This window comes from Haliaeetus albicilla, chromosome 1, assembly GCF_947461875.1.
Source record: "Haliaeetus albicilla chromosome 1, bHalAlb1.1, whole genome shotgun sequence".
Taxonomy (NCBI): domain Eukaryota; kingdom Metazoa; phylum Chordata; class Aves; order Accipitriformes; family Accipitridae; genus Haliaeetus; species Haliaeetus albicilla.
The window spans coordinates 6,286,293-6,301,972 of record NC_091483.1 but is presented as its reverse complement, the minus strand read 5'-3'; the positions used below and the strand labels follow the sequence as shown (position 1 = coordinate 6,301,972).

Genomic DNA, 15,680 nt, shown 5'->3' with positions numbered 1-15,680 from the left:
ATTATTTCAAATGGGATTTTGGAGTCACCTAGGAAAACGTCATTTACGTGAACTGAACTGCACAGGACTTGTTCTTGAAAGCTGCTGGTTTTTAAGCACTGATCTGCAAAATTATATCTCCAAGTAATAGAGGATGTTTTAGAACGCAGAGTTCAGAGCCGGACATAAGAGGCTTTGTTTAATAAGATAGAACGGTAGAAGAAGGTAGAGGATGTTGCAGTCGGCTACCCTTGTGGTTGATTCAACCTCTGCAGTTACTTTGATATTAATTACAGCAATCATTTGTTGCTTCATAAGCTAGGAAGACAATTGTGATTATTATGTAACTCTATATGTGATTATGATTTTGATTTCTGATTATTTATGAAATTACGTCTCTCTTGCTCTTTTTATTTATCTATTTATTTTAATTACTGATGCTGGAAAATGCTGCCTCTCATGAAGGTGTGCAGTAAATCATCCCTGGTCAAATTTTCCACAATAAGTACCTAAAATCTCATGGTAAAGGGGCATGAAATGGTAATAATATGCTGCAGTCAGGATATTCCGCCTACTCATAAGCACAGTAGTCATACAGAAATGGTGCATTTGGCCTGTGGAATGACAGTATTGAATTCATCTATTTCCTGTTCAGTACTGAGATACTTGTTTTAGACAAGTTGGCGCAGATGATTGTGAAGGACATCTTGGATTTTAAGAGGTCAAGGTGTATTCCCTTCCTTGCTCACCCGCAAAGATTGACGTGCAGTTGTGAATGGAACTGAAAGAACAGGACTTTGCCCAACGTAGGTGGAAGGCGCTAATTTTAGAGTCTTCTCATTGTCTTGGCTTCCTGCCCTTTGTCAGCTGCTACATTAGTTCAAAAACTGCCAGCACAAAGATATCAGTGAAAACCTGTAAAGGTATCCTAAAGCACACATATCCCAGTTTGCACAGGCTCAGCAGCTTCCTCTTGCTTTCATCTTCTGCCTTCGCCCTGCTCAAAGGCACACGCTGGTGGTCGGCTGCGTGTACTTCACAGTGGGGAAGATTCCAGAGCTTTGGTTTTGCTGCAGTGTGTCTGTGGCGTGATCTTGTCTTCATGCCAGCTGTTTATATCGTCTCGGTGTCTTTTTCTTTTCCCTTCGCTTTGTCCGCATGCCTTGTGTGCTTTGCTATGTCCGTGAGTATGTAGGGTATTGAAGAGGTAGGTTGTGTGTTGCATGCCGTGCATACATGTGTTTTGTACTTTAAAGGACAGACTTCCGCCTCCTCCACCTCGGTACTAACGTGCTTGCCTTTCCATACTCGCCTTTTCATTTCTTCTGAGGAACACTTGCATTCTTCCAGTAGGTCAGATACACTGCCCTGAAAAACAGTGGAATTACATGTACTAGAATATTTCATTGCCGGATAGCCTGGGCTTTTATTCTTGGTCTCCATACTGCATCAAAATAAGCTCTTTGGTTAAAAAAGGACTCGTTGCTTTCATTTAGTTTATTTTTAACTTGCTATATTACACGACATCTGATGATGCATAAATTAAGATGCAAAAAACTTATTTTACCAGATTTTAGATGAGCCTTAGTACTTTAATTTTGCAGAGTTAATCTGTGAAATCTTTTTATGTTTGAAAATGTTCCATTGGAATGATCCGTTAGGAGCCCCTGTATTGTCTAAAAAAGAGAAATTAAAATGTATGTTCTTCAAAGGGAGTAAATTATGCATGTGTCTTACTGTTCCATAGTTAATGTTGCATGTCAGAGGAAAGCCCTGCTTACTGCAGGAATTACATGTTTATATTTTCTGTACATTTCATAACGTATTTGCTGAAATTTTATGGCATTTCTCACTAGATTATACAGATGTAGAGTTGCTAGTAAATCTGCTTGCTACACTTAAAATACTAATTTACTTAATTTTTTTTGGCAAGTTTAACCATTTTTCTCAACTAACTACTAAATAAGTTTCTAAAATGTGGAATTTAATTTCTTTTTTATATTGTGTCTAAAGCAAAAATGTGAACTCCATTCCCAATTATATTAATGGGATACTTTTATTAGTACTATCTGTTACATCTGTGTTTGTGCTACTTCTGTTCACATACAAGCCTTATCTGGAGTCTTGTTTGCTAAGCAATTAATGGGTAAAATTTCTTACGCTAAAACATTTCATATTTAAAATCTTAGTCAAACCTATATTCTCTACAAGTTTACGTGAGTAGAGAAATTCAATGACATATGTTTGTTTAAAATCTTAAAATTAAGCTAAACTTCTGACCCGTACAAGTTACCATGGTAGACCAGTGGAGTTGGGTTTCAGAAGCAATTGTGCAGACTGTGGCTTGGAATCAGTATGCAGAAACTTGTTCCCTAAAAGATGGCAGAAAGTTCAATTTATGATTAAATTGATGTCATGTGGTCAAGAGTAACGTGGCAATTATCAATTCTCACTTTGAGAGAACGAAAGCATTTACAGCCTTCCTGAAACATAGTAAGGATTATTACAGGGAGAATTATTTTAAGCATTTAAAAGCAGAGCAATTTCCATATGGCCAAAATATATCTATTTCTATTAAAAAAATATAATCTGATTTAACGGGATAGTAACAGTAAGGATATGCAGGATGTTGAAATCTTACTGACTATTAAAGGATTTTACGAGTATTCTTTATGAATGCAGTTTTTGTAATATCTCTGTTTTTATCATCTCTATATAAATTGTCTAGGAAAAAAAGAACAAGAGAACAAGTATGTGAGGCTTTTTTAGTTTGGGTATGCTTTTTTACTTTTAAAATACAGTGTTATTCGCAGGCTTTTGTCACTTTAGTGGTATTTCTATTTTTGTGGGACTATGCAAACACCCTGAGAAGCGGGGGAGGAACACGTTCACCTGTCTCAGACGCTGAAGTTGTCACACATTTTGTGTTCTTCCTATTGAATCTTGCCGACATTGAAATTAAATTTTTCTAGCTCTGGGACTTTTCTTCAGACTCCTCTTGCAGGCTCTTGTCCAGAATATTTACAGTTGAAAAAAAACCCAACCCTGGAATGAAACCGAGCGTCTAGTCTTGGAATGGAAAGCTTATTGTGTGGGAAAGTAAACATGTTGTGTGCCTGGAGCGTGGCAGCTGGAGCTGGAGAGGGGAGTAGACGTGATAATGGTGGGGAGAAAATCTGGTATGCCATTTGTGTTGGAGAAGGGCCACAGAAAAGAAAGGAGGCTCAGCTGGAGCTGAAAGAAGTGGAACGTTGGTCACAGAGATGTATGATACCAACAGGAAAAGAAAAGGAAGGAAGCTGCGGGGGGATGGAACTTGGATTTTGGTTTGGTTTGGGGGTTTTGTGGTGAATGTGCTCAAGACACCCCTTAACACTCATTCTGGGAACCTATTGACTTTTATTTGTAATAATGTCTCCTTTCATATATATTCATCCTGCCAAAATAGGCATGGCTCTCTGCTATTTCCACATGGTAGTGGGTTTCCTACCATAAAGCCATTGTAGCAGGATCCTAACCCTCTCTTGGCACTATGCTATGTTTACAGTGTTTTTTTTCCTGCAGTAATGCTGCTGTGACATTTTCTCCTAGTCTTCACACATGCACAGACCACTAATAATTCATTGGCAGTTTTTGCCATTCCTAAAGCAATGTCAGACTATAAATATCTAATCACGATGCAGATATTTTCTGTAAAAAATATAGTAGATTCATACAATGTTTACAGGGGAGTGGGAAGGGATGTTGTACAGATTATCTAAGCAAGCTACATTGATAGTGACTATTATTTAGAATTATTTATGTCAATATCTTATTACTCAAGCAAATGCATGGTATTTTTTTTGCTGTATTTTTAAAATTTGTATGTTGAACGGCAGACCTGGAGGAATACTTTAGAGCGTGGTTAATTATGCCAAGACTCTGAGAGCTTAAAGCAAGAGGGAGACTTGCCTTGTTCATTTTTACACAGATGAGGTTTCATAGTAATGAAAAATGAACAAATGAAAAGGCCTTTACTTGTGGAGAAAATTTAGACAATTTTGCATGTCTAACATACAGAATACTAAAATTTTATTTCACCCTTATAAAAATGAGACTATGCAGCTGCAGTTTAGAAGAATTCTTTGATAATTTGGCCTTTAATGTTCATGTGCTATCATCAGTCTTGGTTCAAATGAGCGCTGAATGTGAGGAACTGTCCTTCTGTTAAGATGCTGCCCCTATCATTTTCCATTAAGAATCTCTTGTAAGCACAGTTTCTTTTTATCTCAGTCTCTGGTAAGCTGAAGTAAAGCATTTTAGTCACTGTGAAATGCCCCAATAATTTATCTTCCTGAGCCGTGCAGTTAGAAGTCATGGACAGAATTCAGAATTAATTTTGCAGGTTAAAAAATGACCAGTGATTGATTTTCAAGAAAAAAAGGCAAAAGTTTACCTTCTATTTTGAGAGCCATTTAAGAGGAAATTAGAGTGATGGAATTTCATGGCTTCCATACATACAGAGAGGATTGTAGCGTCATTTCTAACAGTGAACCAGCTATTGGTTACATTGCAAAGCGTGAGCTAGGAGAGTACCACATACAGGAACAACAGAACACCAGGTGCAGGATGTCACCTGGAAGATGAAAACATTTAACTTTCCATTATATACTGTTTGGGATGAGGAAGTAAATATTGGACTTATTAAAATATAAGATTGCTGAATTTCTTGTCTCCCAGCGCAGCGGCCTTTGTGTTTATGGGATATCCATTATCTGTGCTTCAGAATTTGTGTCTCTCTGACCCAGTGTTGTATGTCCTGTCAAATGATGTGTTTGATATTTTGGTCAGCAAGTGTTCTTCAATTTACATGGTGTACCAGTTAGCAACGGAGTGATTAAAAAAGTGCATAGACATACTCCTGCAATGGACTTCAGAGCACTGAGGTTCATTGCAAATAGATAATGGTGCAAACCAGGACTAATTCGGTATACCAGTTTGTTTCTTGATGTTGGCTAATGTCAGTTTGTCCTCATTGTATTATGTACTAATTCTTCTGGTAGAACAGCTCTTTGCAATTTCCCTCATCTTTGAAGAAAACATATAAGCAAAGATAGAATCTAAGGTATTAAGTATACAATAATTTTGAAATATACATGCTCTTTTCCCCAGGGCAGAAAGAGGGAAGAGGGTTATATGGGAAGGCTGCAAAGCATATTGCTTCACTCACCTACTGGAAAGTGCACAGATAGGAAATGATGATGCATTTATAAAAGCTATGACAGGATAGAATAGGATAGGTAGCAAATTTTTATCTCTACTTTCAGAGGTAATTATAGATAAGAACAGAGGAGAAATCATGCTTTTTAATGATTTAGTTCTTATTTTTGTTTTAGCTAGACTTTCTTGTGGAGTTGATGTGTTTCTTAGCTTGTATTTTACTTCTTTCTTCTCCCTCTGGGGATTTGTCCTGTTTTTTTCAAGGGTTCCCACAATTCTATCTTTCTTTTGCTGTTTTATTAAATAGAATAACGTCAAAGTCACTATGCAGGTAGGGAAAGTGAACGTCCCACATAGATTAAAAATGTGGAGCACAAAAGGCCGGAAACTGGAAAGAAATACCAAATAAATACCTTTCCTAGAAATAAGTTTGGGATATATTCTCACCCTAGTAATGCTAATGGGAATTATGGGTATGAATCCCTCTGGCAGCAGGATGAAAATATACCTCAGTTGTGCTTATAAAGACTTGATTTAGGGGACACTGAAGTTTCAGTGCAGAAAAAAGAAACAGATCAGCTAGTGACTCCCAGTTCCTTTACACTGACCCAATCTGCCAGGTGTTGAACAGGCTTGAATTCTGCTTGCAGGTTTGATCTTGCATCTGTTGAATTTCATTGCAAAGCTTCCCTGGGATTTAGTGATGCCTCTGCCTCTGAGATAGTGAGCATCAAGGCGCACCTAACCCTGTCATGTGTTTCTGAAATGTCTCTGGAAACAGTAGATAAGTAAGGGAGAAAAAACTGAAGGGAGGACTTCAGTTCTTCACTGCAGTGGAGCTTTGTTGCACTTCTGACTCAGAAAGATGCTCTGTGCTTTTGAACCTGAGGATGAAGGAGGATCTACTTCTTGGAACTACCTTTTGTAGAGTATTACAGGGCTATGTTTGCATAGACAAAATGATGTTGCAATTGCAATGGCACTGTGCAGTCTAGAGCTACTTTGAATTTAAAAATGTTAGTAGAAATAAAAATATAGCAATGTAGACTTCCTCCAAACTCCAGCAAGGCAAACAGTCTATCTGTGTATGAAGCAGGATCTCTACCTCGTACTTAAGGCCATGATTTTGCATTTTTGCTACTTTTTTTAACTTCTAAGTAATAAATCTGTCTCAGACCAGTATGTTCATCTTTTAATCAGGCTGTTACTGAGTTCTTCAGAAAGCACCCTAGAATAATAGCATCTACCTCATCTAAATGAGCAGTGTGTCTCAAAGGGAGAAGGCTTTTCTTGTGATTAAAAACTATTACCATTTCACCTTTATAAACCTATCTCTGTTGAATGAGTATTGATGACTTCTCTGACTCCATGCCTGAACAATATCGAGGTCTAACGAGATGAAAACTTGGGCTTCTATATTTTATGTATTTTCTTTTTTCTGTCATTCAGCACTAATATCCTTTTGCAACCATTTTTCTTGCCTCATATTTCCTGTATTTTTCTGTATGAAGTCCAAACTGTAGCAGAATTGCCTAGAATGCATTCTCCTAACTAAATGTTTCATTGACACATCTTTTGCTGCCACTGCTGTAATCATTACTGAGTAGCCTAAGCAAGTCTTTTGGTATAGGGTGGCATTCTGCAATGGAAAAAATATTGCAAAGTTGGTGGTCTCACAGCAGTTTTAGCAAAGAATTGTTAGCCCTTCGTTCACCACTCAATTGCAGAAATGAAAGGTTTTGTTCTGTTTGTTTCTTTTTCTCTGTTTTAAAATCTTCTTTCTCCTGCTGCCTGTTTAAAAAAAAATAAATTCTAGAGTAAATTTTCTCATATGAACATTTCTGGTTTCATCCCTGCATCAAAAGCAATCCAAAGGACAAGGACTGATTAATGGAGCATCCTTGGCCCAGCACACATTATCCAGGGAGAGGCAATACAATCTCAAAGCCATGCAGAGGAGAAGGAGGGGAGGAGGCAATGCATGATCTCATTATCCTCTTTGATAAGAGATTTCAACACACAATAGCTTCCTCTCTGAAACAGTAACCTTAAAGTGTCCTTTACTGGTGCAAGGAAGAACAGGGATGAAACTTCATATGTTGGAGCCAGGTTTAGTTAGGAGTCTAAAAAAAAAAAGGAGCTTCTTCACACGCTTGTGGGGCTGCATTCCTGGAAGGCTGTTCCTCAGAGTGCCAGGACAGACAGCTGGGGATGTGCTCATTTGTTTTCCCTCCTTTAACTTTAAGGATGGACTCACCCCACTCCACTGTGCTGCAAGAAGTGGACATGACCAAGTTGTGGAGCTGCTGCTGGAACGAGGTGCCCCGCTGCTTGCACGGACCAAGGTGTGTGTCTTATTAGATAGAATATGTTAACAGCTCTATGTAACTTTCCACAGAATTTTCAATGTCACTGAAAGGACAAGGAACATTTCTGTTCTCCCAAAGGAAATGTATTAATGGGTAGAATGATCCCAAATAAGGTTTTCTTACATAATTAGGGACTATCCTTTCCAAATATATGAAACAGTATAAGCTTCTTTGCCCCTCTCTATAACATCAGACTAAACACATGCTATATAGTGCTACTGCAAGCACTTCACTTTTGTTGCTTCCTAAGACCGGAGGACACAGAGATTGGAAAGCTGGGTCAGTCACTCCCGAGCGATGGTTCCTGGTATTTATTTTCCGATCCTTCATGTAAGCTAACTAGAACCTGTGACTTGCAGCTTCTCCTAGTTGTTTTCATGGACTGTTTCAGACTTGGAAAATGATTTCAGTGTGTTCCTACTGATTTCTGAAAAGCACACATCTAAGATTAATGCATTTCCTACAAATACTGTCCCTTTGGTCAAACTAATGAGAGAAAGATACTTATAGTATAAGAGCAAACCCCACTGAGCAGCACTTCAGTAAATTTCAGAGTGCCTGACAAAGGTAGCTGGTATCATTAGTTGGAAAACAGTGAGACACAGTATTGCAATGATACGTTTGAGGTCCCCCGGAAAATCAGGAGGGACAAACAATTTAAATATTAGTTTCAGACCATTACACAGTTTATGGGGCCCCACTCCCTCATACATGGCTCAAAACAAGGGCGATTGGTGTATTTTGACCCATAGTTATCCTTATTGGAGACTTAAGATTTTCTCTTTATAGTCTTTGGGAGGTTTTATCCCTGGGTTGCAAGCATATCAACTACATCAAATAAGGATGTGCTCAAGCTATGCATCCTTGATAGCACCAAGTAGTCCAGGTCATCTGTTTACGCAGGAGGGATCCACAGGGAGATGGCAATTGTAGGGAAAAGATTCCTTATAGTTTCACTGATTCCTCTGATGGGAGAAGGTGTTTAGGTGAACCTCATGTGTCAACACCCTCACTTCTCTAAGAGGTAGAGAGGCTCAGAAGAACCGACCCTGCCACATATATTGTGCACACTTCAGGCAGGCTTACCAGATGTTGCCAGTCAGGACAAAATATCAGTGTTGCTGTGGCAGCATCTGGATGTCCCCACTGTGTTGAGGACTAAGCAGAGCAGAACTGTCTGGTGAATAACTCCCTCCTTCCAGGTGACATATAAACAATCAGTTTGACCACACCAAGTCAGTTACCTGCTCAATTCTATATGATATAGTCTACCTTCAAAGATGCAGTGCTTTTTAAGTACCTTATTGCATGTAAAATGAAAATAAATTTGAAAGCAACTTCCTCTTCTAACTTACAGCTGAAACAGGTGGTTCCAAACTGGAGACAGACGAATATGTAAATATAAAAACAATTTTTTTCTGAAAACAACTTGTTATACATATTAATAGCAACAATTCTCTTTCTTCTTAATTGTCTATCTTCCATGGACTTCAGTATTTACAAAAAGATCTATTAAAGCCAGACAGGGCTATAAAACTCTTGCTTCCACTGCCCTTTAAGTGTTACGGTTTGAACAAAAGGTCCAACCATGGTGGTGGTTGAAGGTATTGTTACCCAGAAGCTCAGGGGTCAGGTTTGTCAATATACATCTTTTTTTTCACTGAGCACTTAAAGAAAAGAATATAGGTTCGTTACTAAATACGGTGATGGGTAAGTAGGTGCTTTTCTGCTAATTAACATACGACCTATGTCTTAGTGTTATGATGAGTATCCCCACAACTGTCTTTTAAGGTCAAGATATGTTTTATTAAATCATGAGGCAAGACCCTTAGATTCTTTTGCTTTGAATAAATTCTGATTTTAGTTAATTATATGATGTTCCTCTAAATTTGCCTGTATTTGCTGGAAGGGGAGGGGTGGCTATAGCTTTTTTCAGTTTTTCCTCCAGTCCATAGCTCAGATGAGGCTCTGTTTCAGTGATGGGGGTACTCTGCAAACTCCTGATGGCATCCTTCTAATATATGCCACAATCTAAGTGAGAGTTACTAGAAGTTACTGTTCTGTTTTCTTTTGCCGCAGAATGGACTCTCTCCGCTTCACATGGCGGCCCAGGGGGACCACGTGGAATGTGTCAAACACCTACTGCAACACAAAGCTCCCGTGGATGATGTCACGCTGGATTACCTGACTGCCCTCCATGTGGCCGCACACTGTGGCCACTATCGTGTCACCAAACTCCTTCTGGACAAGAGAGCAAATCCTAATGCTCGTGCCCTGGTAAACCTGTCCCACCTGTATAACAAAGCTATCCAGGGCAGATGAGTAGCTCTTACTGGTAAAGCTAAGTGAAAACTCTGTCAACAAACTCCACCGACCTTAAATAGTTGCAGTAACAACAGGGGTTGTCACACCTGCTGGTTACCAGTATTGTATCTTGTATCATTGGGCCTAGTCACGGACCACGTCCCATGGCAAGTGGCTGTAGTATCAGGTCTGGAAGCTCTACAGAGTTCCTAAAATGAGAGCCATTTCTAGTTGATGCTAACATAGCCATTGGTATTTTACTGAATTAATAGTTCGGTTTTCCATACTATGTGATATGATACACAAATAATTTCTAAGCTTTCCTCTGAATCAGTAAGTTAATTGGCATGGAGAAAATATATTAAAAAGCTAATATTTCTGCATTTATCAAATTATGACATTCCCCTCTATTAGGTGCCACTTTTCTTCCTTTTCAAAAAACAGTTCTTCTGATGCTTACAGGAAAACAGGTATGATTCCTTTCACTCACTGCTCAGACCATTATCCTCTCACTGAGAGAAAAACATCACATTTAGCTTTGGGAACATATAAAGCTTTCAAGAGTCTTTAATCTATCCAAACCCAGACAAGATTCCAATTTTCTCTAATAGGAAGTGTCCCCGTGAGCTGTTAGCTGGATAGAAGGTAAAATACCAATATATTACACTCAGTGGAGGAAAGAAAGAGACTGTGAACACTTGAGATACTTCTGCATGGCAAGAAGTCTGCCATTGCCTGCTGTATTCAGTGCCTCCACAGAATTTCCACCACAAGCCAGTCTGATGTCTTCCCCAGCTTTTTGACTTAAATATGACCCTGTGTTTTTCTGTATAGGCTCCCCCTATCCCTTACTTCCTTGGAACTGACTTTTTATTGATGCTTTTTTCTTCTGCCCTCTTGTTTTTCTTGGCCTGTCTATACCCGCAAATCCTGTAACCCCTCTTGCTTCCTCTTTTTATGCTTTTCTTGTCTTGTCTTTCTCAGTATCAAGTTCACTTGGTTGATCTTTTTCAATGCTGTTTTCATCCTTTCTTGTTTTTCTTGCCAGTCTTCTGATTATCTTTAGCTGTACTTTCCTCAGCTACCCACACATACACTATTATGTGCTAAGCCCCACATCTTCTTTCTTTCCTTCCATGACCAGAAATATACCTTCTGTTCTTCCCCCTCCCTCCCTCCCTCCCAGAGAAACATCTGAAATGAAAGGAGAACACCCTCAGGCTGCTGCCTCTCTGCTCTCTTCCCTCCAGACTTTTTTTTTTTTTTTTTTTTTTTTTCCCCCTCCCTCTTGTTTCCTCTCCCACGGGGGACTTGTCGCCTCTGGCTTGTTTATAGTATTAATATATTAAATGATGCTTGTAATTTCTGGTAGTGATATGTTTTTTCTGCCTTTTCCTCTCCCCCATCCAAATTGTTCCTCACTTAAATAGCAGTAGCAAAATTAAATCAACTCAGGCAGTAAAATTAAGTGAAAATAGGGAAACTTCTGAAACAGGAAAACTCCCTATGAAATATATTGAGAGATGTGCGGGAGGTAAAATATCTAATGGTTTTGATTCCTTCTTTAGAAATTGGAGAAGCCTAATAGTAGTAATAATATTCAGCTGAGTCCTGTGATGGAATAAATTTTACAAATAATTCATTTTCAGCTAGATTTAAAAAAATAATTGTTAACATTTGCAAAATGATTTGGGGATACAAGCACTATATGAGTTCTCAGCTTTTTCAATTTGTATATGCTTGAAAGCACCTTCAAATCAACTAGTAATTAACATTTCCCTTAACAGAAGCTGACTGTAGAATAATCTGTCACATGCCTCTTTCCATGAGCTAAGATATCACTGATAAATTCTGTTTACTGCTAGTTGATTGTTTAGCAATACTGATCCTTTTCATTAAAAAATATGGCAATTTTTCAACATTATCTAAGAATGTTACCTATGCTTTTCACTAAAATGTTCACATATGGTGAATAATGTGTTTGCTTAGCTTTAGGCACACACTTAACCTGCATTAACTATAATAGTACATAAAAAAAGCTTGAAGTCAAAGCATGTATTACAGTATAAAGTATGAAGACTTGCTTTGATTTGGCCCTCAATCTTACTGAATAAGCATTTCTAAAGAAATGAATATGAGCTGATGGTGAGCACAACACTAAACCTATTGTCTCACAATAAAAAATGCTAGCTTGCAGGCTTGATTGAAGATGCTTCCTCCCCACCCCCCTTTCATTCCTGTCCCTGCCCCATTTAATTTTAATTAAGATGAGGGCCGAGACCTTGCTTACAAGGCTTCATGACTCAGCAGGGCAGGAAGGGGGGCCACAAATACTTCAAGAGTGAACACTTTGTGTCGTGAAAGCACGGCCGAAGTAGTGATTATTTATTTAAGATACCTCACAGAATGCGCACACACGCACAAACATGAATACAGTATACTGTAGATTGATGCATAAATATAAAAATAAATACACATAGATGCTTAGATTACAAGATATCCAAAAAAGAAAAATGAAGTAACGTAGAATCTGGAAGAAGTACTCTGTTCTTTTCCTAGAGAGGTATAGAATATGCTTTACACATTTCAAAAGACACTAACTGATTTCAAAGCGATCACTAGCATTTCTTACATTTTCCTTGTGTTAGGCAATCTTGGGAACCACGTTAAGTCATCCTTACATACACGTGTGCAGCCTTCGGAACCACATACATACAGACGTGCATGCATACACTTGGAAGTCAGAACAGGCATGTCTGTATTTGGTTTTTGAAGGTGGAAGTTCAGTTTCTCTCCATTGCCTGAGAAGAAAGCAGCGGCACTGCTTTGTTCTGCCTCAGACTGCTGGGAGATGTCTGTAATTCATAACCTGTTGTGCTTAAAGAACAATTGCTTCTGGTACTCTAACACTTCTGCTCCCAGTGTGCCAGCATGGAGCTGTGTGGAAAATGTAGCTGCATGTTTTTAACTAACATGACTGTCTTTTGCACAGAATGGTTTTACTCCACTGCACATTGCCTGCAAGAAAAATCGCATCAAAGTCATGGAACTCCTGGTGAAATATGGGGCTTCAATCCAGGCTATAACAGAGGTAGAAAAATGTTTCATGTCCTGAAGAAACATTTCCTTCTCTCTCTCCCTTTTTGCCTCTTTTTTTCCTCTCTCCTCTCATGCCTCACTTTCACTCATGTTTTATTTAAACAAAGAAGCCCCTTCCCTACGCCCGTGCAGAGGAGTAAAACTGCTCTTGCTTTGTTTCGCAGTCGGGCCTCACACCAATACACGTGGCTGCATTTATGGGCCACTTGAACATAGTCCTCCTTCTGCTGCAGAACGGAGCCTCTCCCGATGTCACTAACATTGTGAGTATGGCTTTGACTAGAATCCTCTGTGCAATACCTCCTCCGAAAAGGGTCTGGCCTACCATGTAGGTCAACCAAAGGTCACATTTTAATGATACCTTCTGACTTTATTGCATTTTAGGACAAATTATTCTAGCACCTTTACTGAAGAGAGGAAAATGGTGATTGTATATGCATTATAAGCCATCTGGGGTTTCATGTATTCTTCAACAATGCTCGAGTAGGTAAAGTTTCCCTTAGAAACAGACAGAGCTCACCAAATACATCCAAAACTGATTATAAGCCAAGTCACAGGGAAGACTGTGTTTCCGTTCTGAAAGATGAAATTTAAGTCCAAATGGCTCTAATTTCTGCTTGCATAGCTTCACTGGCTGCCATGAAATTGTGTCATTTGTATCAGTGAAAGGGTATTAAATGCTTAAAACCTAACAATTAAACAAAAAGGAAAAATGTTAAACTCACGATGTTCCTCTTATACAGGAAATTCCAGGAACTGGTGCCTTTTGAAAGAACATGCTTAAATCTAGAAAATGTGACCTTTGGGAGGTAACACAAAATGCAGAACCTGACTTACCATAGAAATCAGTGTTTGTATACCAATAGCCTAGTTACCAAGAACATAACAATAAAAAGAACACGATAGTTTTCTGAGCTGTATTTCATAGATATCTTACTGTTCAAGTTTGTCAGTATAAACAAATAGTCAACTTAGGACCACCTGCACTTTGAAAGCAGCTTTTTACCAGTAAATAATGTTATAGATAAGCATTCCCAACAACAGAACAACAACAAAAATTTAGTAATCCAGGTACACTGGACTCATCAGTTTTTCTTAGTTAGAAAAATCTTATATGGAACCTAGTGAAAATGTTGAGCACACTGAGTTGTTTGCTTGAATCATTAGAACAGATTTTTCTTACTGCTTTCATACTTTTTTAAAGAAGCAATCTTTATATGAAAACTTTATTGATGATATGAAAGCCAACAAGAAATGCTTGTGGAAGCAATTAAAAGTATTGTGTTACCGGACATTTGTGTGCAAAGTTTAACACTTTGCAATTTATGCTACACAGGTGTCTTGGCTTTTACTTGGTAAGCTGAAGTTCCCTGTTGAATTACTAACTGTTTCCAAGAGCTAAATTGCTTTGCTAATGCAACTACAAAAGGGTTGTTATAGAAATTTGATCTTTAGAGTGCGTGAAATGTAAAACTTACGCACATTTTAAACAGCTCATTCTTCAGGTAATGAAGTTTATATAGATGAAATTCTCTACTCAGATTTGTAGGTAGGGCTGTGGGATTTTGTTTGTTGCCTATTTACTAACCACAGCTGGTAATACAATGTTAATTTAAAAATGACAAGATGAATCAACTCCTGGTGAAGAGGGTTTGCTTTAATTAGGAATTCATAATAGTAGGCAAGCACAGGCTGCTTCTTTCCCTACATCTGGGCAAAGGACAAGAAGACATGATTCCTCATTCTGATGCAAAAGATCTCAACCAGAGTGTTCATTTTGGCAATTGCATTTGAACTTGATAATCATGGGGTAAAGCCTTACAACGGAATATACTCCAGCTCTAGAATGAGGAGAAGGAACAATTAACACAAAGAAGTGATCGGTCCTGCTGTGTTATCATAACATAACAGATAAATACAGAGCTCCTGGTTGCGGAACTGTCCCAGTACCTAATGTACCAGTTACCGATCAGCTGCACAGGGACTGTTTTAGTCCACTTTAGCACAGTGCCCTCAAAGAATGTTGGACAGTGCAAAATTAAGCTAGAAATGCCACTTTCAAGGAATACTCATTTTCAGTGTTCCTTTGCAAACCTATGCAAGAAGTAAATGGTTTGAATGTATCATCCGTACTTCATTATCCTGATCTGAAATTCCACATCGCTCCAGTCAGGTTTCCAAAATTTCATATTCTCCTTCAAATTCTGTGGGCTACAAGAGGCTTGAAACAAGATTCATTCCATAGCCTGCAGACAGAGCCACGCTGCTGAGCACAGATTTTACACATTTCATATGCTGGCTCAGTTGTGCACAGCCATTGCAAGGCCTTTTAATGCTGCCAGCTCCACACAGTGTGCGGGAAGAGACCATCTGGAAAAATATCCCCTTACATCTTGAGGCTCATGTGCGTCGCAATCCCTTGAGAGAGACAGGCTCAATATACTCTCTTATCTCCTGTATGGCCCACAAGCTGGTGCACTGTTACGTAGAAAGCTGAGGAACATATGTGACCAGGGGAGTCTATACGGCAGAATTTTCTATAAGCCAGGATTTTCATTCTGACCCTCTGTAGTCTGACTTGACGTTTGTCTGGGATCACCGAGTTTGCAAAACAGAGCGTACCCAGGCCCAGTGACATGTATGCGCACACACCCTTCTGAACTGCCTGCTACTGGGTCTGAAGCCAGATTCTCAGCTGGTGGAAAGGCGAGTCTCTGCACGAGTTGACGT

General features: G+C 38.9%; 1 protein-coding gene across 50 annotated transcripts in view; it reads left to right on the top strand.

Moving 5' to 3' along the window:
• Positions 1-15,680, top strand: part of ANK2 (ankyrin 2) — a 381,284-nt gene that overhangs the window by 264,672 nt on the left and 100,932 nt on the right. For 46 of the 50 annotated variants that reach the window (XM_069806335.1, XM_069806911.1, XM_069806997.1 and 43 more), the window contains 4 exons: positions 7,425-7,523; positions 9,627-9,824; positions 12,844-12,942; positions 13,115-13,213. In XM_069806335.1, coding sequence (XP_069662436.1) covers positions 7,425-7,523; positions 9,627-9,824; positions 12,844-12,942; positions 13,115-13,213 — 495 coding nt within the window. The remainder of the gene's footprint in view (positions 1-7,424; positions 7,524-9,626; positions 9,825-12,843; positions 12,943-13,114; positions 13,214-15,680) is intronic. The other 4 variants (XM_069807877.1, XM_069809529.1, XM_069807699.1 and 1 more) reach the window with 1 other exon arrangement.